The sequence below is a fragment of the Emericellopsis atlantica genome (assembly GCF_019669845.1).
Source record: "Emericellopsis atlantica unplaced genomic scaffold F5Z01scaffold_4, whole genome shotgun sequence".
NCBI lineage: Eukaryota > Fungi > Ascomycota > Sordariomycetes > Hypocreales > Bionectriaceae > Emericellopsis > Emericellopsis atlantica.
Window position 1 is genome coordinate 792,013 of NW_025764706.1, and position 17,082 is coordinate 809,094.

The 17,082-nt window shown below is 56.9% G+C and overlaps 9 protein-coding genes across 9 annotated transcripts; 5 read left to right on the top strand and 4 right to left on the bottom strand.

Moving 5' to 3' along the window:
* Positions 1-1,358: 1,358 nt before the first annotated feature.
* Positions 1,359-2,843, top strand: F5Z01DRAFT_679614 (pyridoxal phosphate-dependent transferase; the record flags this gene model as incomplete). Its single annotated transcript, XM_046265543.1, has 3 exons — positions 1,359-1,475; positions 1,631-1,691; positions 1,744-2,843. The coding sequence occupies 3 exons, from the start codon at positions 1,359-1,361 to the stop codon at positions 2,841-2,843; spliced, it is 1,278 nt and encodes a 425-aa protein (XP_046121561.1).
* Positions 2,844-2,977: 134 nt separating this feature from the next.
* On the bottom strand, positions 2,978-4,133 carry F5Z01DRAFT_694947 (uncharacterized protein; the record flags this gene model as incomplete). Its single annotated transcript, XM_046266249.1, has 1 exon — positions 2,978-4,133. The coding sequence occupies exon 1, from the start codon at positions 3,986-3,988 to the stop codon at positions 2,978-2,980; it is 1,011 nt and encodes a 336-aa protein (XP_046121562.1). The 5' UTR covers positions 3,989-4,133.
* Positions 4,134-4,256: 123 nt separating this feature from the next.
* Positions 4,257-5,006, top strand: F5Z01DRAFT_671229 (uncharacterized protein; the record flags this gene model as incomplete). The annotated part of the gene is made up of 1 exon (XM_046264679.1): positions 4,257-5,006. One exon carries the CDS (start codon positions 4,257-4,259, stop codon positions 5,004-5,006), a length of 750 nt encoding a protein of 249 aa, XP_046121563.1.
* A 125-nt stretch (positions 5,007-5,131) lies between these two features.
* F5Z01DRAFT_405316 (uncharacterized protein) lies at positions 5,132-8,117 on the bottom strand. Its single transcript, XM_046259524.1, has one exon. The coding sequence runs from the start codon at positions 7,643-7,645 to the stop codon at positions 5,444-5,446; it is 2,202 nt and encodes a 733-aa protein (XP_046121564.1). The 5' UTR covers positions 7,646-8,117; the 3' UTR covers positions 5,132-5,443.
* A 1,588-nt stretch (positions 8,118-9,705) lies between these two features.
* Positions 9,706-10,317, bottom strand: F5Z01DRAFT_616417 (autophagy protein Atg8 ubiquitin like protein; the record flags this gene model as incomplete). Its single annotated transcript, XM_046260911.1, has 3 exons — positions 9,706-9,754; positions 9,805-10,022; positions 10,228-10,317. The coding sequence occupies 3 exons, from the start codon at positions 10,315-10,317 to the stop codon at positions 9,706-9,708; spliced, it is 357 nt and encodes a 118-aa protein (XP_046121565.1).
* Positions 10,318-11,542: 1,225 nt separating this feature from the next.
* F5Z01DRAFT_679617 (Coproporphyrinogen III oxidase) lies at positions 11,543-12,823 on the top strand (the record flags this gene model as incomplete). Its single annotated transcript, XM_046265544.1, has 2 exons — positions 11,543-11,743; positions 11,804-12,823. 2 exons carry the CDS (start codon positions 11,543-11,545, stop codon positions 12,821-12,823), a joined length of 1,221 nt encoding a protein of 406 aa, XP_046121566.1.
* Positions 12,824-12,932: 109 nt separating this feature from the next.
* F5Z01DRAFT_734032 (uncharacterized protein) lies at positions 12,933-13,558 on the top strand (the record flags this gene model as incomplete). The annotated part of the gene is made up of 1 exon (XM_046266751.1): positions 12,933-13,558. The coding sequence occupies exon 1, from the start codon at positions 12,947-12,949 to the stop codon at positions 13,556-13,558; it is 612 nt and encodes a 203-aa protein (XP_046121567.1). The 5' UTR covers positions 12,933-12,946.
* A 67-nt stretch (positions 13,559-13,625) lies between these two features.
* On the bottom strand, positions 13,626-15,255 carry F5Z01DRAFT_694951 (maintenance of mitochondrial structure and function-domain-containing protein; the record flags this gene model as incomplete). The annotated part of the gene is made up of 3 exons (XM_046266250.1): positions 14,585-15,255; positions 14,261-14,532; positions 13,626-14,210 (listed from the first exon to the last, which is right to left on the bottom strand). Exons 1-3 carry the CDS (start codon positions 14,772-14,774, stop codon positions 13,626-13,628), a joined length of 1,047 nt encoding a protein of 348 aa, XP_046121568.1. The 5' UTR covers positions 14,775-15,255.
* Positions 15,256-15,286: 31 nt separating this feature from the next.
* F5Z01DRAFT_646596 (adenylate kinase) lies at positions 15,287-16,743 on the top strand. The gene is made up of 4 exons (XM_046262916.1): positions 15,287-15,806; positions 15,860-15,912; positions 15,965-16,119; positions 16,173-16,743. The coding sequence occupies exons 1-4, from the start codon at positions 15,659-15,661 to the stop codon at positions 16,630-16,632; spliced, it is 816 nt and encodes a 271-aa protein (XP_046121569.1). The 5' UTR covers positions 15,287-15,658; the 3' UTR covers positions 16,633-16,743.
* The last annotated feature ends 339 nt before the right edge of the window (positions 16,744-17,082 follow it).

Consider the following 17,082-nt stretch of genomic DNA (forward strand, 5'->3'; position numbering starts at 1 on the left):
GTCTATTAGTCTCGTGTGGGGAGGGGCAGAAGGGGTTCATCGGCGCCTGCAGGGACGCTTGTCCGCTCTGGACAGCACTGGTATGAAGATGGAGGTTTGCCCAACAAATACGGAGTAGTCTGCAGTCTTTGGAGAGCGCTCGCGGGAGGGCGCAATATCCCGACGGGAGGGCGGGATGGCTCAGGCACGCCGAAGCCTTCCAGAAGAACTGGGGAGGCGCCCATCGACGTCGCGCTGACCTGGTGCCTCCAAGTATGGTGGTTGACGGTCGTGACTCGTGAAGCAGTTAGCAAGTCTACGTACAATGCCGACCTCACAATGATCTGCATGCCGGCTGACCACCCACCACCCCCTGGAGCTCTACCGGCACTTGTGTGCTGAATGGACGGATATTGAATCTTGTGCGTGAGCTGTACGGCCATGGTCCCATTGGTGTGAGCCTAGCCTACCCTGTACTGTGGTGCTGCGTTCGCATTGCTCCCCGTCATGCGCTCAAGGACTTTCCGCTCTTCTATTGGACATGCCTTTCATGAAGTAATTATTTCTATTTGGCATTATGTCGATCCTTGGAGCCAGGGCGGGTTTAATAGGTGTGGTAGCTATTGCTGCAATGAAAGCCAGCAGGACAATGTGATCACATGCTTGCGCACAACAAATTGCGCCCTGCCGACACCGAGCAACGTCCGAATCAACACCGACCCATCCGACTAGCACTAAATAATTATCGAAGCGCAGCATTCCGAGGCCATTCAGTCAAGATGCTGATGCGATGGGACTGGATCCCGTGTTGCAGCACAGTCATCAGACAGTAATAGCGTACATCCCCCAGACAGCGCAGTGGAAGGGCATGACTAACACGCCGCCCTTCAAGGAGTGTATCATCCCGTTAGTGCAATGCGGGTGCTGACTGCGCGATCCTTCGGCGCTCCCAGTGCTCTCACAGGGCCTACAGTGGTGTAGCCACAGCGGTCAGTGACCGGGTAAATGCACGGCAAATTCAAGCTGGCCTCGGAGAGCTAGCAGCTCTGATCAACCACGACATGAAAAAGATGGTAATGAATAAATGATCAAGGAGAAGCATTGCCCTACAGTACAAAGGCAATTGGTCCTAATATAGCACCGTGCTGTTGCCATGACACAGTAAGCGCACCTATCCCGAGTCCAGGCAGTTCAGCCCTGACCCCGGTCGGTGGTTCGATGCGGCCAGTGGATCCAGTCCTTCCCTGACCGGGCCGGCGCACCCCCAGACAAACATCTCCATCCACGTCAGTCAGTTCCTTTCCCTTCTCTCCCGCCTTTCTCCCTCTGCCTCCAGTCCTTCTGCAATCGCACTCACCACCACGCAAAGTCTGCCCACGATGCTGTCTACCACCATCAAGACCGGCGCCCGCCACTCGGCCCTCCGCACAGCTGCTGTCCCTGCCGCTGCCGCGCGCGCCTTTTCCATCTGGGGCAACGTCCCCAAGGGCCCTCCTGTAAGTGACTCCAACAGAGAGAGAGAATGTCCATATTGCCCGAAACTTTCGCTAACAAGGTCGAATCCAGGACGTGAGCCATCCCTTGTTCACCAGCGACAGCATTGGCTATCTGTCATCGCGGCCCAATCGATGGTGCTAACTGTCCTTCGCAGGCTATCCTGGGCATCACCGAGGCCTTCAAGGCTGACTCCAACGAGAAGAAGATCAACCTCGGTATGCATGCTTGGCCAACCCACAGGGCCAGATCAAAACTAACACCGCACAGGTGTTGGCGCCTACCGCGACGATGCTGGCAAGCCCTACGTCCTGCCCTCGGTCCGCGAGGCGGAGAAGCGCGTGATCGAGAACAAGATGAACAAGGAGTACGCCGGCATCACCGGTGTCCCCGAGTTCCCCTCGGCCGCCGCCAAGCTCGCCTACGGCAACGACTCGCCCGTCCTCGACAAGATCGCCGTCACCCAGACCATCTCCGGCACCGGTGCCCTGCGCATCGGCGGCGAGTGGCTCAAGCGCTGGTACTCGGGCGACAAGGTCATCCGCATCCCCACCCCCTCGTGGGCCAACCACAAGGCCATCTTCCAGGACTCGGGCCTGACCGTCGAGCCGTACCGCTACTACAACAAGGACACCATCGGCCTCGACTTTGACGGCATGGTCGCCGATCTCAAGGCCGCGCCCCCGGGCTCCGTCTTCCTCTTCCACGCCTGCGCCCACAACCCGACCGGCGTCGACCCCTCGCCCGCGCAGTGGAAGGAGCTGTCCCGCGTCTGCCTCGAGATGAGCCACCTGCCCTTCTTCGACATGGCCTACCAGGGCTTCGCCTCGGGCGACTCGGACGCCGACGCCTTCGCCGTCCGCCAGTTCATCCGCGACGGCCACAAGATCCTCCTCTCCCAGTCGTTTGCCAAGAACATGGGTCTCTACGGCGAGCGCGCCGGCGTCTTCTCCATCGTCGGCGAGGACGCCGAGGAGGCCAAGCGCATCGACTCGCAGCTCAAGATCATCATCCGCCCCATGTACTCCAACCCCCCCATCCACGGCGCCCGCATCGCCTCCCAGATCCTCAACGACCCCAAGCTCTACACCCAGTGGCAGGGCGAGGTCAAGGGCATGGCTGACCGCATCATCACCATGCGCAAGCTCCTCCGCGAGAAGCTCGAGGCACTGGGCTCCAAGCACGACTGGTCCCACATCACCTCCCAGATCGGCATGTTCGCCTACACCGGCCTCAAGCCCGAAGAGGTCGAGAAGATTACCAAGAACTACTCCGTCTACTTCACCAAGGACGGCCGCATCTCCGTCTCCGGCATCACCAGCAAGAACGTCGACCACCTCGCCGAGGCCATCTTCCAGGTCAAGGGTTAAATGGAGTAGAGTCGAGTCGAGTCGAGTCGGATCATCAAAATGTAGAGAGGGACGGACGATACCATGACGTTTGACGATCCATGTACTAGTACTATGCAATTGTCTGCCTGCGTGCCTGCGTGCCTGCCTTACCCTCACCCTCGTTGCTGCAGTCGTTTGAGGTCGCCCTTGGCATCCTCCACCTGTCGCGCCATGTCCCTGTATACACGCGCCATCTCCCTCATTGTTCGCTCCTTTGCCTCGCCGCCCGGGACGCCCACGCCGTAGTCCCCCAGCTCGGCCGTGAGACTCTTGATCCTCTCCCCCGTGCGTGCCTTGGCGTCCTTCAGATGCAGGGCGTACTTGTTCAGAGCCGCCATGGCGTCGGAGGAGTACACCTCGCCGGTGGTCGTGTGCAGCGCCATCTCGACGTTTTGGTGCACGTGTCTTGCCTCCAGTGACGCCTCCGTCGCCCGCAGATCCAGATTCCGGGCAATGACGCCGTGTTTTGACTCCAGCGTCCTGATCAACTTTGTGAGACAGCATACGTAGAGGTCCATCAGCTCAAGCAACTTGGACAGCGCTTCCAGAGGCGCTTTGACCAGTGATTGGTGCGCGTCGCGCTCTTGCTGTGTCAAGCTTGCGAAACTGGTCGCGAGCGCGGGGATATGCCGGTGTAGGTACGAGGGGTTCGTCGACAGATGTGTGATCCTCGCCAGATTCAAGGCGGAGCTGCGCAGATGCGACGAGAGAAGACTGGTCAAGTCGGGCATCAAGTCATCGAGCTCTGTCAGGGGCGGACTGGACAGCAAGAGGGATACTTCATCTTCGGCAACGCCTGGGCCCGAGGGAGCGAGCAGTGGCGGTAGGATGAGGAGGAGGTCGAGGAGTGGCTCGGGCAGGGTCGGTCGCTGCGACTGACGGGGATTCAGGGACCGAGACGGCGGTGGCGGCGTGAGCGAGGACAGTGCCTGTGTCAGGAGGTGCTGCTTGGCGGCTTGCAGGCGGTGTTTCTCGAGTTCGTCCTTCACCCGCTGGCGTTCCTTCACCGCGGGGTCCTCCCGTGTCGAGCCATCGGGGTTCAGCACGACGTTTGTGAGCTTGTTGTAGAGGTTGGCAAAGTCGGGATTGGACTGGAGAATGGCTTCGTCTATGGGCGGGAACATGCTGAGTGGTTGGCATTGGCATGTGGAACAATTGAGGTACTAGCACTTGGACCGCTGGATGGGTCCCGCGAAAGGAACGCGATGGCACGTGACGCCAATCAGCGGAGGATCCCCGGGGGCAGCCTTGGTCCAAATTTCTTGGATGGACTGGAACTATTACGGGTGATATCGACGAGAGCGACGACGACGACGACGATAGCGCTGCAGCGATACTGTACAAGTCTTCAATGCGATTATAACGACGAGCGACATACTCACGGCGACGACCATGTCCTTCACAGCGCCCCTGCGCTCGTCGCTGGCGAAACCATCCTCGAGTCGCCTGTTCTCGACAACATCCACCCTCCAGACCAAGACCATCAAGCCCCAAAATCTACCGGCCATTGCCTGCCCGCCGTATCCCTACGGTCCCCGCCTCATCTACAAACAGTCCAACAAGGGCCTGTACGGCACGACCCGCGTGCGCTTCGGCAACAATGTGTCGGCACCACACAAGGTGAAGACGCCCCGTTTCTGGCGGCCCAACGTGCACATTCGCATCTACGACGTCGCCTCGCTCGGCTGCAAGGTCCGCACAAAGCTCACCATGCGCGTGCTCAAGACCATCAAGAAGGAGGGCGGCCTCGAGAACTACCTGCTCAAGGACAAGGCCGCGCGCATCAAGGAGCTCGGCCCCACGGGGTGGAAGCTGCGCTGGGCCGTGATGCAGACCAAGGCCGTCCGGGACAAGTTCAACGAGGAGAGGCTGGCCAAGGGGTTGGAACCCCGGCCGTGGACCGAGGAGGACGCCAGGATGCTGCGGTTCGCGCTCGACCACGCCACGCCCGGTAAGCTGAGCATCGAGGGACGTGGCGTGCTGGCCGAGCTTAAGGCTAGGGACGTGTTCACACTGGGCAACGAGGAGCTGGGCGAGGCCGTGGGCGAGGCGATTACGGATGAGACTGAGCCGGAGCTTCTGGCCAGGGAGGAGCTCGAGCAGGAGGCCGAGGCGGGGAGAGCAGGTCACCTCAAGGCATGAAGATGGACATGATGTATCAGTATGTGTGTTCAATGTACACTATATGTACGAAAAAATGGATGCTTGGGCTAGTACATGCAAGTAGATAAGTACGTAGTCAACGCACGCTCGGATGTAGCCATTTGTTTTGTATTCAGGTCCAACCTAAGGCTTAAACAATCTATGACTTGCCTAGGCTACAAGAAAAAAAAAAAAAAAAAAAAAACTCCCGCTTATAGACCGACCACCAGTGAGTAAAGGTCCAAACTTGTGGTGGTCACGGTGGAATCCATTCAGTCATGCCTCGTCACAAAAAATGCCTTTATCCAAAACCCTCTTAAACGCCCATCCGGTTGAAATGCTTTCGAGCACAGCCCGGCGAGTTGATATGTTCTTGAAGTTATGTCCCTTTTTTTTTTTCGTAGCTTTGTCTTTTCGGGTGAGAGACAAAAGAATGATCAAAACTTGTTGCTCGCGTGGTCAATCTCGCCGTAGGAGCTGTTCCGGACGTGTCCTGCGTTGTGTCTTGGCCGGGCACCGACTGCGCCGGTCCCCTTCTCGTCGCCACTGCCGTAGTAGCCACCCTCAATGTGCGTCTCGGAACCGTGCGGCTGGAACTGGTCGCTTTCGCCTGTCCAGGCCTGCGGTTGCGAGCGAGGCGTCAGAGGAGGACGGTCATCCCCCGTGAAGCGGAAGCCATTGCCTCCCCCTTCGGCGCGGGTCTTGTCTGGCATAGCCATCCCGGCAAGGGCGCGGATGACACCGAGAAGGACGACGATGACGTAGACGAGGAGGATGCCCGTGGAGATGAGGGCCTCGACGACGATGCCGTTGCGCAGCCAGTCAACGACCTTTTGCACCGCACCAGAGACCTCATCCTCGGTGGCATCCCCAGGCGCCGCGAGGAAGGTGCTCATGTCCGAGTCGCCGTCGATGGACTCTGCCGCGCCGAGGCTGAAGGTGTCGTTGGCAAACATGGGAAGCGCGACATGGGCCTTGTCGTGGACCCAGGTCAGGCCCTTTTGCACGCTCTCGACCTTGAGACCGATGATGCAGCGGACCACGGTCTTGATGGGGTCGACGAGGATGGTATCGTCAAACACCGTCTCAATGCCGTCATTGATCTTGTCCATGAAGACGGTCAGGGTGTCGTTGACCGCGTCGGTCGCGTTGGTGACATAGGCGAGGACGTCGTCGTTGATGTCGTCCTCGAGACCCTGCATCACGCCGTTGGCGTCGGTAGCCCACTCCTCCGAGACGTGGTTCAGGCTGCCGACGACATCGCCGGCAAACTCGCCCACCTGCTTGGTGAGGGCGGGCACCTGGCTCTGCACCGCGCGCAGCAGGATGAATTGGCACAGGCAGGAGAAGAGACCGGCCAGGGCCAGCGAGAGGACAAAGATGGCCGAGGGAGAGGTTGCGTAGGCGATGCACCATCGCACCAGGACCTGCCTCTTCCCGGAGAAACGAGAGCCCAGCTTGACGCCGAAGCTCGAGGTGGTGGGCCGGGAAGCAATGTACACCACGTCCATCGGATCAAACGAGTTCTTCTCCACGAGACGGGCATGGCGTTGCGTGCGCCTCCACCGCTTGATCTCGTACCACGCCATGGGTGCAATGACAGCCACGGCCAGCAGCACGAGAACGACGATGAAGATGATGCGGGACTTTGCGATGAGATCGTAGAGACTCTGGAAGAAGTCGTTCAGAGTATTGTTGTCCGAGCAGAAAGTCATCTTCTCCTTCTGCGCGAGGGGGAACACATCGCGATTGAACTTGTAGTCGCCATAGCTGTCGTTGAGGGCCTTGCGGACATAGTCGAACGGGATGGCAATGGTCTCCTGGGTGATGTTCTTGACCTCGTCAAAGTTGGGAATGTGCTCGTTGACCTTGCGGATGTCCTTGGCAAAGTCATTGGGGTCGAGATCAAAGTTCTTGAGCTCTGCGATGGGCTTGGAGAAGTCGACCTCGGGCTTGTCGTTGGATCCGGGACTGAAGAAGTCGGTGACACCGTCAAGGATGTTGTTGATGCCGTCCTCAATGTCGCTGGAGATGGACTCAATGTCGTCTGTGGCGCTGTCGATGAGCTTGTTGACCACCTTGCCAATATCCTCGGTGACGGAGGCAACGGCGTCCAAACTGCCCTTGATGAGGGCAGTAAGGAGGCAGACGTACGTGCCCACGAGGAAATTGATGAAGAAGAAGATCATGCTCTCCACCCCCGTGAGGATCATTTCCAGGACGGAGACCATGGCCTTGACGGCCGTCTCGACGCCCATGGCCGCCATTTCGTTCACACCAAGCGAGAGGTAATGAGGCATGGATGCCATGGAGCTGCCGACGTCCTCAACCTTGGTACATGCTGAGAGGGCCTTTTCCTTGGCCGAGCCCACATTGTCGTTGAGTGATGCGATGAGCAGCAGCACTCGGACCAGGACGAGGAGTAGCAGGATGGTCCATCGGTTGATCCATATTTGCGAGAGTCGAGAACGGAGTCCCAGATAGGGAGTGAGATTGGATGCCGATGTGGCCCTGGCGTCCTGGATCTTGTCGAAGCCAGATAGCTCGACCGAGTCGGACCGCAGTGAGCCGGGCACATCGGGGTATGTGTGTTGATGCGGGGGGTCCCGCGGGGAAAACATGTTGATGAATCTATTCATCGCGTTGGTCAAAGATGCAATATATCGTGAGTAGTGCGTATGTGTATATAGAAGCGAGTCCAAAACGATGTTGTCACGCCCGCGGGACAAGAGGTCGTTCAAGGAGAAGTGGTGTAAGAAGAACGATGCAGAACAGCAGGATAGCAAAGGAAAAGTGACAAAGGAAACACTCGTCAACACGCAGCAATGATTCTATGTGTTCATGACCGGCCGTGAGGTTTGTCTTATTCAGTGAATGAGAACAATAGGAACAGGGCCCGGTCCGTAGCACAAGAGTTGAGGCGGCTGACTGACTATAAGGGAGCGCTGAGGGCGTGATGAACGAACGGTGGCAGTGAGGCCGAGAAAGCTGCGAAACAATGGACTCACCTGATCTTTTTCCGTAGTGAATGCGAAGCAAACACAGCAGATCCTCCAATCACAGGATAATCTTCGTCTTTCCTCAATCAGAGTCGATTCTCTGGTCGTGGAGTGGGCGCGCGCGCTTCCCGTACGGCGGCTAAGCGCTGGGCGACTATCGACAGCCAGTCAACACGCCGAGCTCAGGGTCGGCTGGCGGCCGGCGTCAACGTCGACTTTTTAAAATAAACCCTGGCCAGAGAATGTCTGAAACCGAGGCCAAGAGAATCCTGGGTACGGAGTAGTAGAACTTGTCGGCTGGAGAAGCCACTGCGTTCGTTGAGAGTCGCTCCTGATATCCTTGTCGGCTTGCACAACAAAGTAACGGCACCGAATGTCGACAACAGACAACACCAGAGACCTCAGACCACCAAGTGAATGGGGCTTTCCGTGTCTCTTGTGCTCTCTGGCGAATATCGGCTCACAAGTTGAAATATCTTGTTTGCTGCGCAAGGGGGTACACCTTGGAGCGCAATAGGTAGTGAAAAATGGTGCCCATCCGTCCAGGAACATCGCCCGGAGGGCGACGACAGACCATGGTGTTTTATGGTATTTCCTCGCCCAGACCGAGCGTCCTTTGGGCCCTGCTGCCCCTGCAAGTTGACGACATTGCCTTTGAGTCGGTGGCAACCGACACCATCCAGGGACAATCCTCCATGGTGAGGGCTGAGGACGCAACTTTGTTGAAAGCGACATGGGCAGCCAATCGAGTCATGCTCTCGGCTCCAGGACCCTGGCCCTGAGCAAGGTCCCACCAATAGCTGTTTGCTTTGCTGGCCACCACTTCCCGAAGAGAACAAGGGATAAAGCAGGATCCTTGAGTCTTCTTCCGCTCCGCTGAGCCCGCTGGCTGTGTCTGGAATATCTGCCGAGGATTGGCGCTCCACGTGGTGGTGTACGGAAAGGAAGTCGACTGGCATCTCAGCGACGTCGCTGTCTCGCCAAGTACTTGCGAAAGCAGTGGAGGCTGTACGGGATTTGCAAGTACCACCTGCCTGAGCTGCCAAGCCCTGCCCGCTACTCTGACGTCAGTGGCCGGGCGGCGCACGATAAGGTACCCAGGCGTCACCATGCCTGTCATTCACGAGATCACTAGACTCAAGTAAGTAATTGCTGCGCGACAGCTGAGCGTAAGAGTAATAAACCCTGAAGCTCTACCGTTGGATCTCCAGTACGGGCGGCAGTTTTGGGTTGTCTGGCGGGTCATCGCCGCGTTCGGTCGACAGCTGCTAAATACGGCACGTGAAGCGGGGCGGGAGGCATCAACAATCTGATGGACGAGCTGACGGCCATGAGCAACCAAACGTCGAGCTCTACAACCTGTGCCATGTCGTCAGTAGCCGCGAGGATCTAGTCCTGCAAGTGTTCGCGCATGAGAACCAGCTATATACGTAGTACGTGGGAATTTATAATTAGTAAGTAAGGTAGCACAGCTAAGTCTTCATATTGCTTCGTCACGCAGCTTGTTGACACAACAGCAGTATCGCCCCGTAGTCCCGGCATCAAGCTGCTCAAAGCATCTCCCTTTGTCAAAGTGTATCATTTGCTGGTATTCCTGAATACTGACTCGAGAGCGCAAGACCCTTCCCCAAACCAAGAAAATAACATTATCCGCCCGAACGCCGTAGTCAATCCGCACATTGCGCTGGTAGGTAGTTCGCTTAAGCAGACCCAAAGGTGTTCTCGCCTGAATAAGTGATGTAGAGGAAGCTATCCGCATGTTAGTAGACGTTTCTTGAGCCTCTTGGGGGAACACATACCCATCGTCGTCCTTGTGCTCCTCGTAAATGCTGCTCATCAGAGCAGCTGTGGGAGGGAGGACCTCATCGACAAAGATGAAGATGGCCTTCTCGGGCGAGAGCTTGATGCGCTTGCGGATGACGTACACAAACTGGCCAACGGTGAGATCCGAAGGAACCAGGTACTTCTTCTTGTCGATGGTGGCAATGTCGCTCTTCTCGACCTTCTCGCAGATGACCTTGTGCACAGTTAGTATACCGTCGGCCAAAGTGGCGGGGTTCGTCGAGGCGGCCAAGTGCAGCGAAGCCGAAAAGGCGGTGATGCCGTGACGGGCACTCCGGACTGCGTGGCATCGGGAGAAGAAGGGATGATGAAATCCATCGATGGGATCAAGGAATCGGAAGGAAAAAGGCGATGGCGATAGTTTCGCAAATGGCACTTACGGGAATGCGGTCAGAGTACTTCTGGCGGATGCGCTCGGCCTCAGCCTTGCGCTTCTCGAAGGGGTGCTCGTCCTTGAACTTGCTGCGCATCTTGTCTGGCGTTGCGACGTTTGGTACAGGCTGCGATTCGGATGGTGTAACGTGTTGCTCGTTGACGAGACTCTCGGGCATGATAATGTGCAAAGGGAAGATGGGAGAGGTAGAAGGTTTGGGCTGACTGGGAGATTCCAGGCTGTCAAGTGCCAAGCGCTAGCGGTGCAGTGGGGGGCGTGAATGCCTACAGGCCGCGAGTGACACCGTGATTCTGGGGACAGGACGGGACTGGAGCTGTGCTATGCTCGTGACCTCCAGTCGCAGTGACTGACCAGAAGGACGTGATTAGAATTCACGAGAAGATGACGGTCTATATCTGACAGCTGTGGCAAAGCAAACTGCCCCCAACAAGTCATTACAAATAGACAAGATACTTGTCCTCCCTGGGGGAACAGTCACAGCCCGAAGCGCCGAAGCGCCTGGCTGCACTGCTGCTTTCGCCAGTTGCGGGTGAGTGACGACTGGACGCGGGGCTGCCAAGCTAAGCCGCTTTCGGTCAAAAGAGACTATACGCACTGTGCACACAACGCAAGACAATCGTTGTCACCGCATCCAGAGTTCCATTCGCACTGTCTGCCTCATCAGCAGGCTGCCTTCTTGTTCGTGATCACAAGGTCCAGTCGTCAGGTGTGCCGGGGACGAGTCACAGAGCCTCTTCCCACAGATTGTATTCAACAAGATGTGGCGTTGCTAAGTGGAAAGATAGCCACATAATCTTTTTGTCAATGGACCGCGTCGATCCGTCATCTCTGAGCCTGGGCAGGCGTCTCATGGCCAGCGGCTACCGAGCCATACAGCAAGTATATCATAAAGGTCTGGAATGAATCGCCCAAGCAGACACCGTGCAAGTGTAGAATCCTCGGATGACGGTCCGATTCGATGTGGATTATGTTCTCGCACTCAAAGAAGCTGTCTTGATAAGTCGATCACGCCCTAGACATCGCATGATGCGTGGTGCGATATGGAAGCGCGTGGCCGACGTCGGCTGTCAGGTAAGGGACTGGAGGCCGGACGGCAGTTCGCGCCTCGGCGGCCTATGGAAACGTCCCCGATTCCAACCGTCAAATCGTAAGTTTTGTTTTTTTAGACCCTCGATTCCCATTCCCAAAATTTGACCATATGACGACAAGAGGCGTCCTTACCAGTTGCTCTATATAGCATCTTACATTCCCAGTCCTCATTGGCCGATACGTCCACCATTCCTACCGCGAAAACCGTCACCATGGCTGCGAGACGACAGGCACAACGTCTCGCGGCGCAACTTCGTCAGCTGCCGACGCACTCTGTCACACGCCAATGGGGCTCGCCAAGGTCGCTATCGACAAAGGCCAGCCCGCGTCAGTCTTCTCGCAGTTCCTGGCATCTCTCCTTGATCGGCGCAGCGGCTGTTCTGGGTGTTGCCGCTCCGCTGGCCTACCACAACGTATGCGCACGCTGGATGCCCACTCTTGAAGGAACCGAACTGACCTTGGTGTTGCTGTAGATCAAATCAAACCCCGTCGGCCTCGACGCCTCGACCCTTGCCGAGAAAGATGCCCAGAAGAAGCGCGAAGCTGCGATCAGCGACGACTCGCCCATGCGCCTACGGATGGAACGCTTCATCAAGGAGCAGCAACAGGTCATTGTGCAAGCGCTCGAGAAGATAGACGGCAAAAAGTTTCGCAAGGATGAGTGGGACCGCAAGAATGGCGGCGGTGGCATCACCTGCGTTCTCCAGGACGGCAACGTCTTTGAGAAGGCTGGCGTGGGCGTCAGCGTCGTGTACGGCTCGCTCCCCAAGCCTGCGATTGAGAAGATGCGTGCGAACCACAAGAGCCTGGATCCCACCGTCAACTCACTGGACTTTTTCGCTGCCGGCTTGAGCCTCGTGCTGCACCCGCACAACCCAATGGCGCCGACGGTGCACCTCAACTACCGGTACTTTGAGACGGCCAACCCAGACGGTACCTCGCAGGCCTGGTGGTTCGGCGGTGGCAGCGATCTGACGCCCTCGTACCTGTTCGATGAGGACGCGATCCATTTCCACAAGACACTCAAGGAAGCGTGCGACAAGCACAACAAGGAATTCTACCCCGAGTTCAAACAGTGGTGCGACGAGTACTTCTACAACAAGCACCGTGAGGAATGCCGCGGTATCGGTGGCATCTTCTTTGACGACCTCGATGAGGCGTCGCACGACCAGGAGAACACGTTTGCCTTTATTCAAGACTGTCTCAAGTCATTCCTGCCATCCTACCTCCCCATCCTCGAGAAGCGCAAGGACATGCCCTTTACCGAGAAGGAGAAGGACTGGCAGCAGATTCGCCGTGGCAAATACGTCGAGTTCAACCTCGTCCACGACCGCGGGACGGCGTTTGGGCTGAACACGCCTGGCTCGAGGGTGGAAAGTATTCTCATGTCGTTGCCGCTGACGGCCACGTGGAAGTACATGCACGAGCCAGAACCCAAGAGTCGGGAGCAGAGGTTGGTGGATGTGCTCAAGGAGCCCAAGGAGTGGGTGTAGGTAGATGAGTTGGTGTGCGCGCGCCAATGTTAGATTATTAGATTAGACCCATTTGTAAATCTGCCTGTGAGCCATAGTGCAATCAAATAATGTACATCATCAACTTCACCTCTGCGCCGCACAATGTCAACGTTGCCCTCTCATCGCCAGTTCCTCACAACCCTGCTGAACTCCATTACGACCACATCATCATTGGCTGCCTCCAGCCTCGAATCTGGCGGCGAGGCCAAGCGTCTGCCCGTCAATCGGCAAGAGCTGCTCCTCACGCTACACGTCCTGTTCCCGAGTCTTCTACTACCAGCCCTCGACCTTCTTGACCGCCGACTGGTGTCTGTGATCAGCACACCACTGGGGAACGGGGTGGAAAAGAAGGCATTCATCGTCAAGTCTCTCGCTACAACGCTTGCCACCCGGCGCACCCGTGACGCCCACTCTTCCACTGCAAAAAGCTACTTGGTCGAGACGCACATTTGGAACTGCTCTTGTGCGAGCTTTGCCTTTGACGCATTCCCGGTCAGCATAGACGACAGCGGCGGTGTAGAGCAGGCAGAGCTAGACTGGTCATTTGGTGGCGTCAGCTTTGACGGCCTTGCCGGGAGAGGGGAGGATGTGCCCTGCTGCAAGCACTTGCTCGCCTGTCTTCTCGCAGAGAGGTGGGAGACTATTCTCGGGGCCTACATCGAACACAAGGAAATGTCAAAGGAACAGTTTGCGGGTATCATAGCAGGCGTATAATAATCTAGGCTGATATGCTCCCACTGTACAGTCAGGCAGGCACTGTGCCCTTCTTCTAAGTTTGTCATCATTTCTTCTTGTCCTTGCTCTCCTTGTCCTTTTCCTTGTCCTTGGGGGTCGCCTCCTTGCTGTCCCCGTTCGCTTCCGCTGCCTCCTTCTTCTCGTCCTTGTTCGCCGCCTCGTCCTTCTTGGCCTCCTTCTCCTCCGCCGATTGCCTGTTCTGAATCTTGTTCTCAATCAAGTCGTGGAATGCGGCGATGGCGCGGATCAAGCTGCTGAGGTAGATGGCCATGAGCTGATCGTTGGTCTTGACGCTGAGAGCATTCGACAGCTCGCCAGACCCTGCCTTGCCTGTTGCTTCCGGCGTGAAGAGGTTGGGAAGCAGGTTGAAGACATCTTGTAGGTTCCCGAGGATGGCGTGGTTCACGGGCAGGTCGCCATCGAGGACCTTTTGAAGGTAGGCGCCAATGTCGCGAAGGCGCAAGTGTAGACCCTGCAGCGATTGCAGTTGGTTGGTGACTCGAGTCGACAGTGTGCCGACGGCTACGTCTCGGATGTCTCGTAATAGATGCTCGACGCCAATTTCCTCTGCTTCCTCGGCCTCGATAATCGAAGGGGTGTGGACAAACGTCCTCGCGGTGGTCGTGCCATCCTGTCGCTGTCAGTGGCTGTCACGTATCGCACAGCTCTTCAAGAACTTACATCCTTGATCTCATCGACCGCAAAGTATGCGTCCGTGGGCACACCTGACTCCTTCGGCTGGACGTCAATAATGACCAGGAGTGGATTGGGCGTGTATCGTTTGAACATCTCGTTGATTTGGAGATCGGAGGCGCGCAGCTTGGGGCCGGAATGATACCAGCCTATTAACTTCTCGCGAGCGTTGATCTTCTTGAACATGTCGTTCATGTTCTCGACGTAGTTGTGGTCCAAGAACCACACTGAAGGGTCCTTCTCATCCTCCTCGAACGGCACTGTTGTCGAGGTCAGCGTGGATCGGATAGTAGCGGGATGATGGGCACCCACCAGCAAAGCTGTTTGACACCCTAACGTTCTTCCCATCGTTTTGGCCCAGTAGAACACCGACGACTCTTCGTGACTTGATCTGGTTCTGCGTGGTTCTGTTGTAGTGGTCGACGGCGCTCAGCAGCACGAGAGGTGCGACAGAGACGTTTCGAGTGACGAGGGAAAGGGTTTCTGCTGTGGTGGTAGGCATCTCAAAGACGTGATGGGGTCTGTGCCCCTTGCGCTCGGTGAAATGTGTAGAAGCTATGTGATGGTGTTGCTGGCGGTTGTCTCAAGAAAGTCGTTTGCTGATCTGATCGCCCGCCCTACGTACACTGGAGGCTGCCTTCGGTGATGCAGTTGACGCTAGAGCTCCAGCAACCAGAGCTTGAGCCCCACGTACAGTCACGTGATGCGCCACAGTGTGGCTTGATCACAGCTCGCTTGACATCATCAGATTGCAAGTCGCAGTGCACCTCTCATTTATGAGAATAGACATATCGAAGTGGTAGGACATGTTTTCGGCTTGATAGCCTTCTCCAGGCCCCATTAGAGTTAATCTGTAAGCAAATGACGTGGCCACTGCTTCAATTGGACACATCACACGCAGAGACGCTCACGGACGTTGTTCCCTGGCAAATGCAGGTTCCAACCTCGGCGCGTGGCAGCGGAAACGTGGACCGGCGGACGGACGGACGGATATGCAGATGCTTCAGTTCAGGCTGCTCCTAATTAGCTCGGCGGCAACAAGACAAGTGTCGGCAAAAGCTATGGATACTACATGTCAGAATTGAATGACCAAGACCTCACAAGTGAATCTCAGTTGATTAAACCATCCCTTGCTCATAACATTCCGCCCGTCCAGCAAGCAACGCGAGTACATCCGCGCCCAATCACAAGCCGCCACCATTTCCACGGCCGGGCAAGCTCCACGCCTGGTTTCCGTCAACTCCATCCTCCGATCTCGAAACCTGCCTCTCGGCTTTTCTGCTTTTCCTTTCTCTCTACGCCCACCGCCCCCCATACTCTCCCCACGCGTCGAATCCTTTCTCAGGTCTTCCTTGCTGTGTCAATTGACCTCGTTCCACCGGCATCATGGGCATCGTCGAGGATGAGCTTAAGCATCTGAAGGATGTGGTCACCGGCCTCGAGTCGCGCATCAAGCGTCTCGAACAGCGCGGTACCGGCGCTTCGCCCTCGACCGAGGAGATTCGCATGATCTTGATCGGCCCTCCTGGCGCTGGTACGCAGTCTTGCGATTGACTCTTTGCCGATGCATGCTGACAAGTCTCGCAGGCAAGGGAACCCAAGCCCCCAAGCTCAAGGAGCGATTTTCCTGCTGCCACCTTGTACGTACCACTGTCGCTCAGTCGCAATGGCAGTGTTCTGACATCTTTCCAGGCCACCGGCGACATGCTGCGTTCCCAGGTTGCGAAGAAGACGCCCCTCGGGCGCGAGGCGAAGAAGATCATGGACCAGGGCGGTCTGGTCAGCGACGACATCATGATCGGCATGATCAAGGAGGAGCTCAACAACAACAAGGAGTGCCTCGGCGGGTACGTATCTTCTCACGCGCCACGACAATCGCGACGGTACTGACAGTTTCTAGCTTCATCCTCGATGGTTTCCCCCGAACCGTGCCTCAGGCCGAGGGTCTCGACGCCATGCTCCGCCAGCGCAACAAGAACCTGCACCACGCTGTTGAGCTGCAGATCGACGACTCCCTCCTCGTCGAGCGTATCACTGGCCGCCTCGTCCACCCGGCCTCTGGCCGCTCGTACCACCGCACCTTCAATCCTCCCAAGGAGGCCATGAAGGACGACGTCACCGGCGAGCCCCTTATCCAGCGCTCCGACGACAACGCCGAGGCTCTGCAGAAGCGCCTGGCTGTCTATCACCAGCAGACCGCGCCGGTTGTGCATTACTACCAGAAGACCGGCATCTGGAAGGGCTTGGATGCCAGCCAAGAGCCCGGACAGGTGTGGAAGAACATGCTGCAGATTGTGGAGGCTGGGCAGAGCAAGGGTCACGGTTCGACGATCCTGAGCCGCATCACTGGCTCGAACTAAGCAAGAAGGGCAGAAAGCCGACAGCTACGGTCATCACGTCGCTGTGACGAGATGTACTGACGCATGCATGTACCACATTGTCAAACTTAGCCGAGACCATGAAACTAGCATCCTCTTATTCTATCCTCTTCCTGTCTATTGTTGGTATTATATGGCGCATCGTGGACAAATGAAACTTGGAACGACCGGCCCGCCCTCTTGACTCCGTTGTGATGCTAGGCTAAATCAACGCTGCCTCTCTCCAATGCGTCTGCCCCGGGTATTCCGCCTCTTGGCTATGCATATGATTCAATATATACGTGTGTAACAATAGGAAGGGTTCGCCCCGTTGGCCGAACAAAGCGGGCAGGCAAAGAGGCAGTATGGCCCACGCCGCCGTCGACAAGGGGACACGAAGACCCAGAGCCTCACTCATGATGAGATCATGTCGTGAGCTCCTATCTCCTCGGG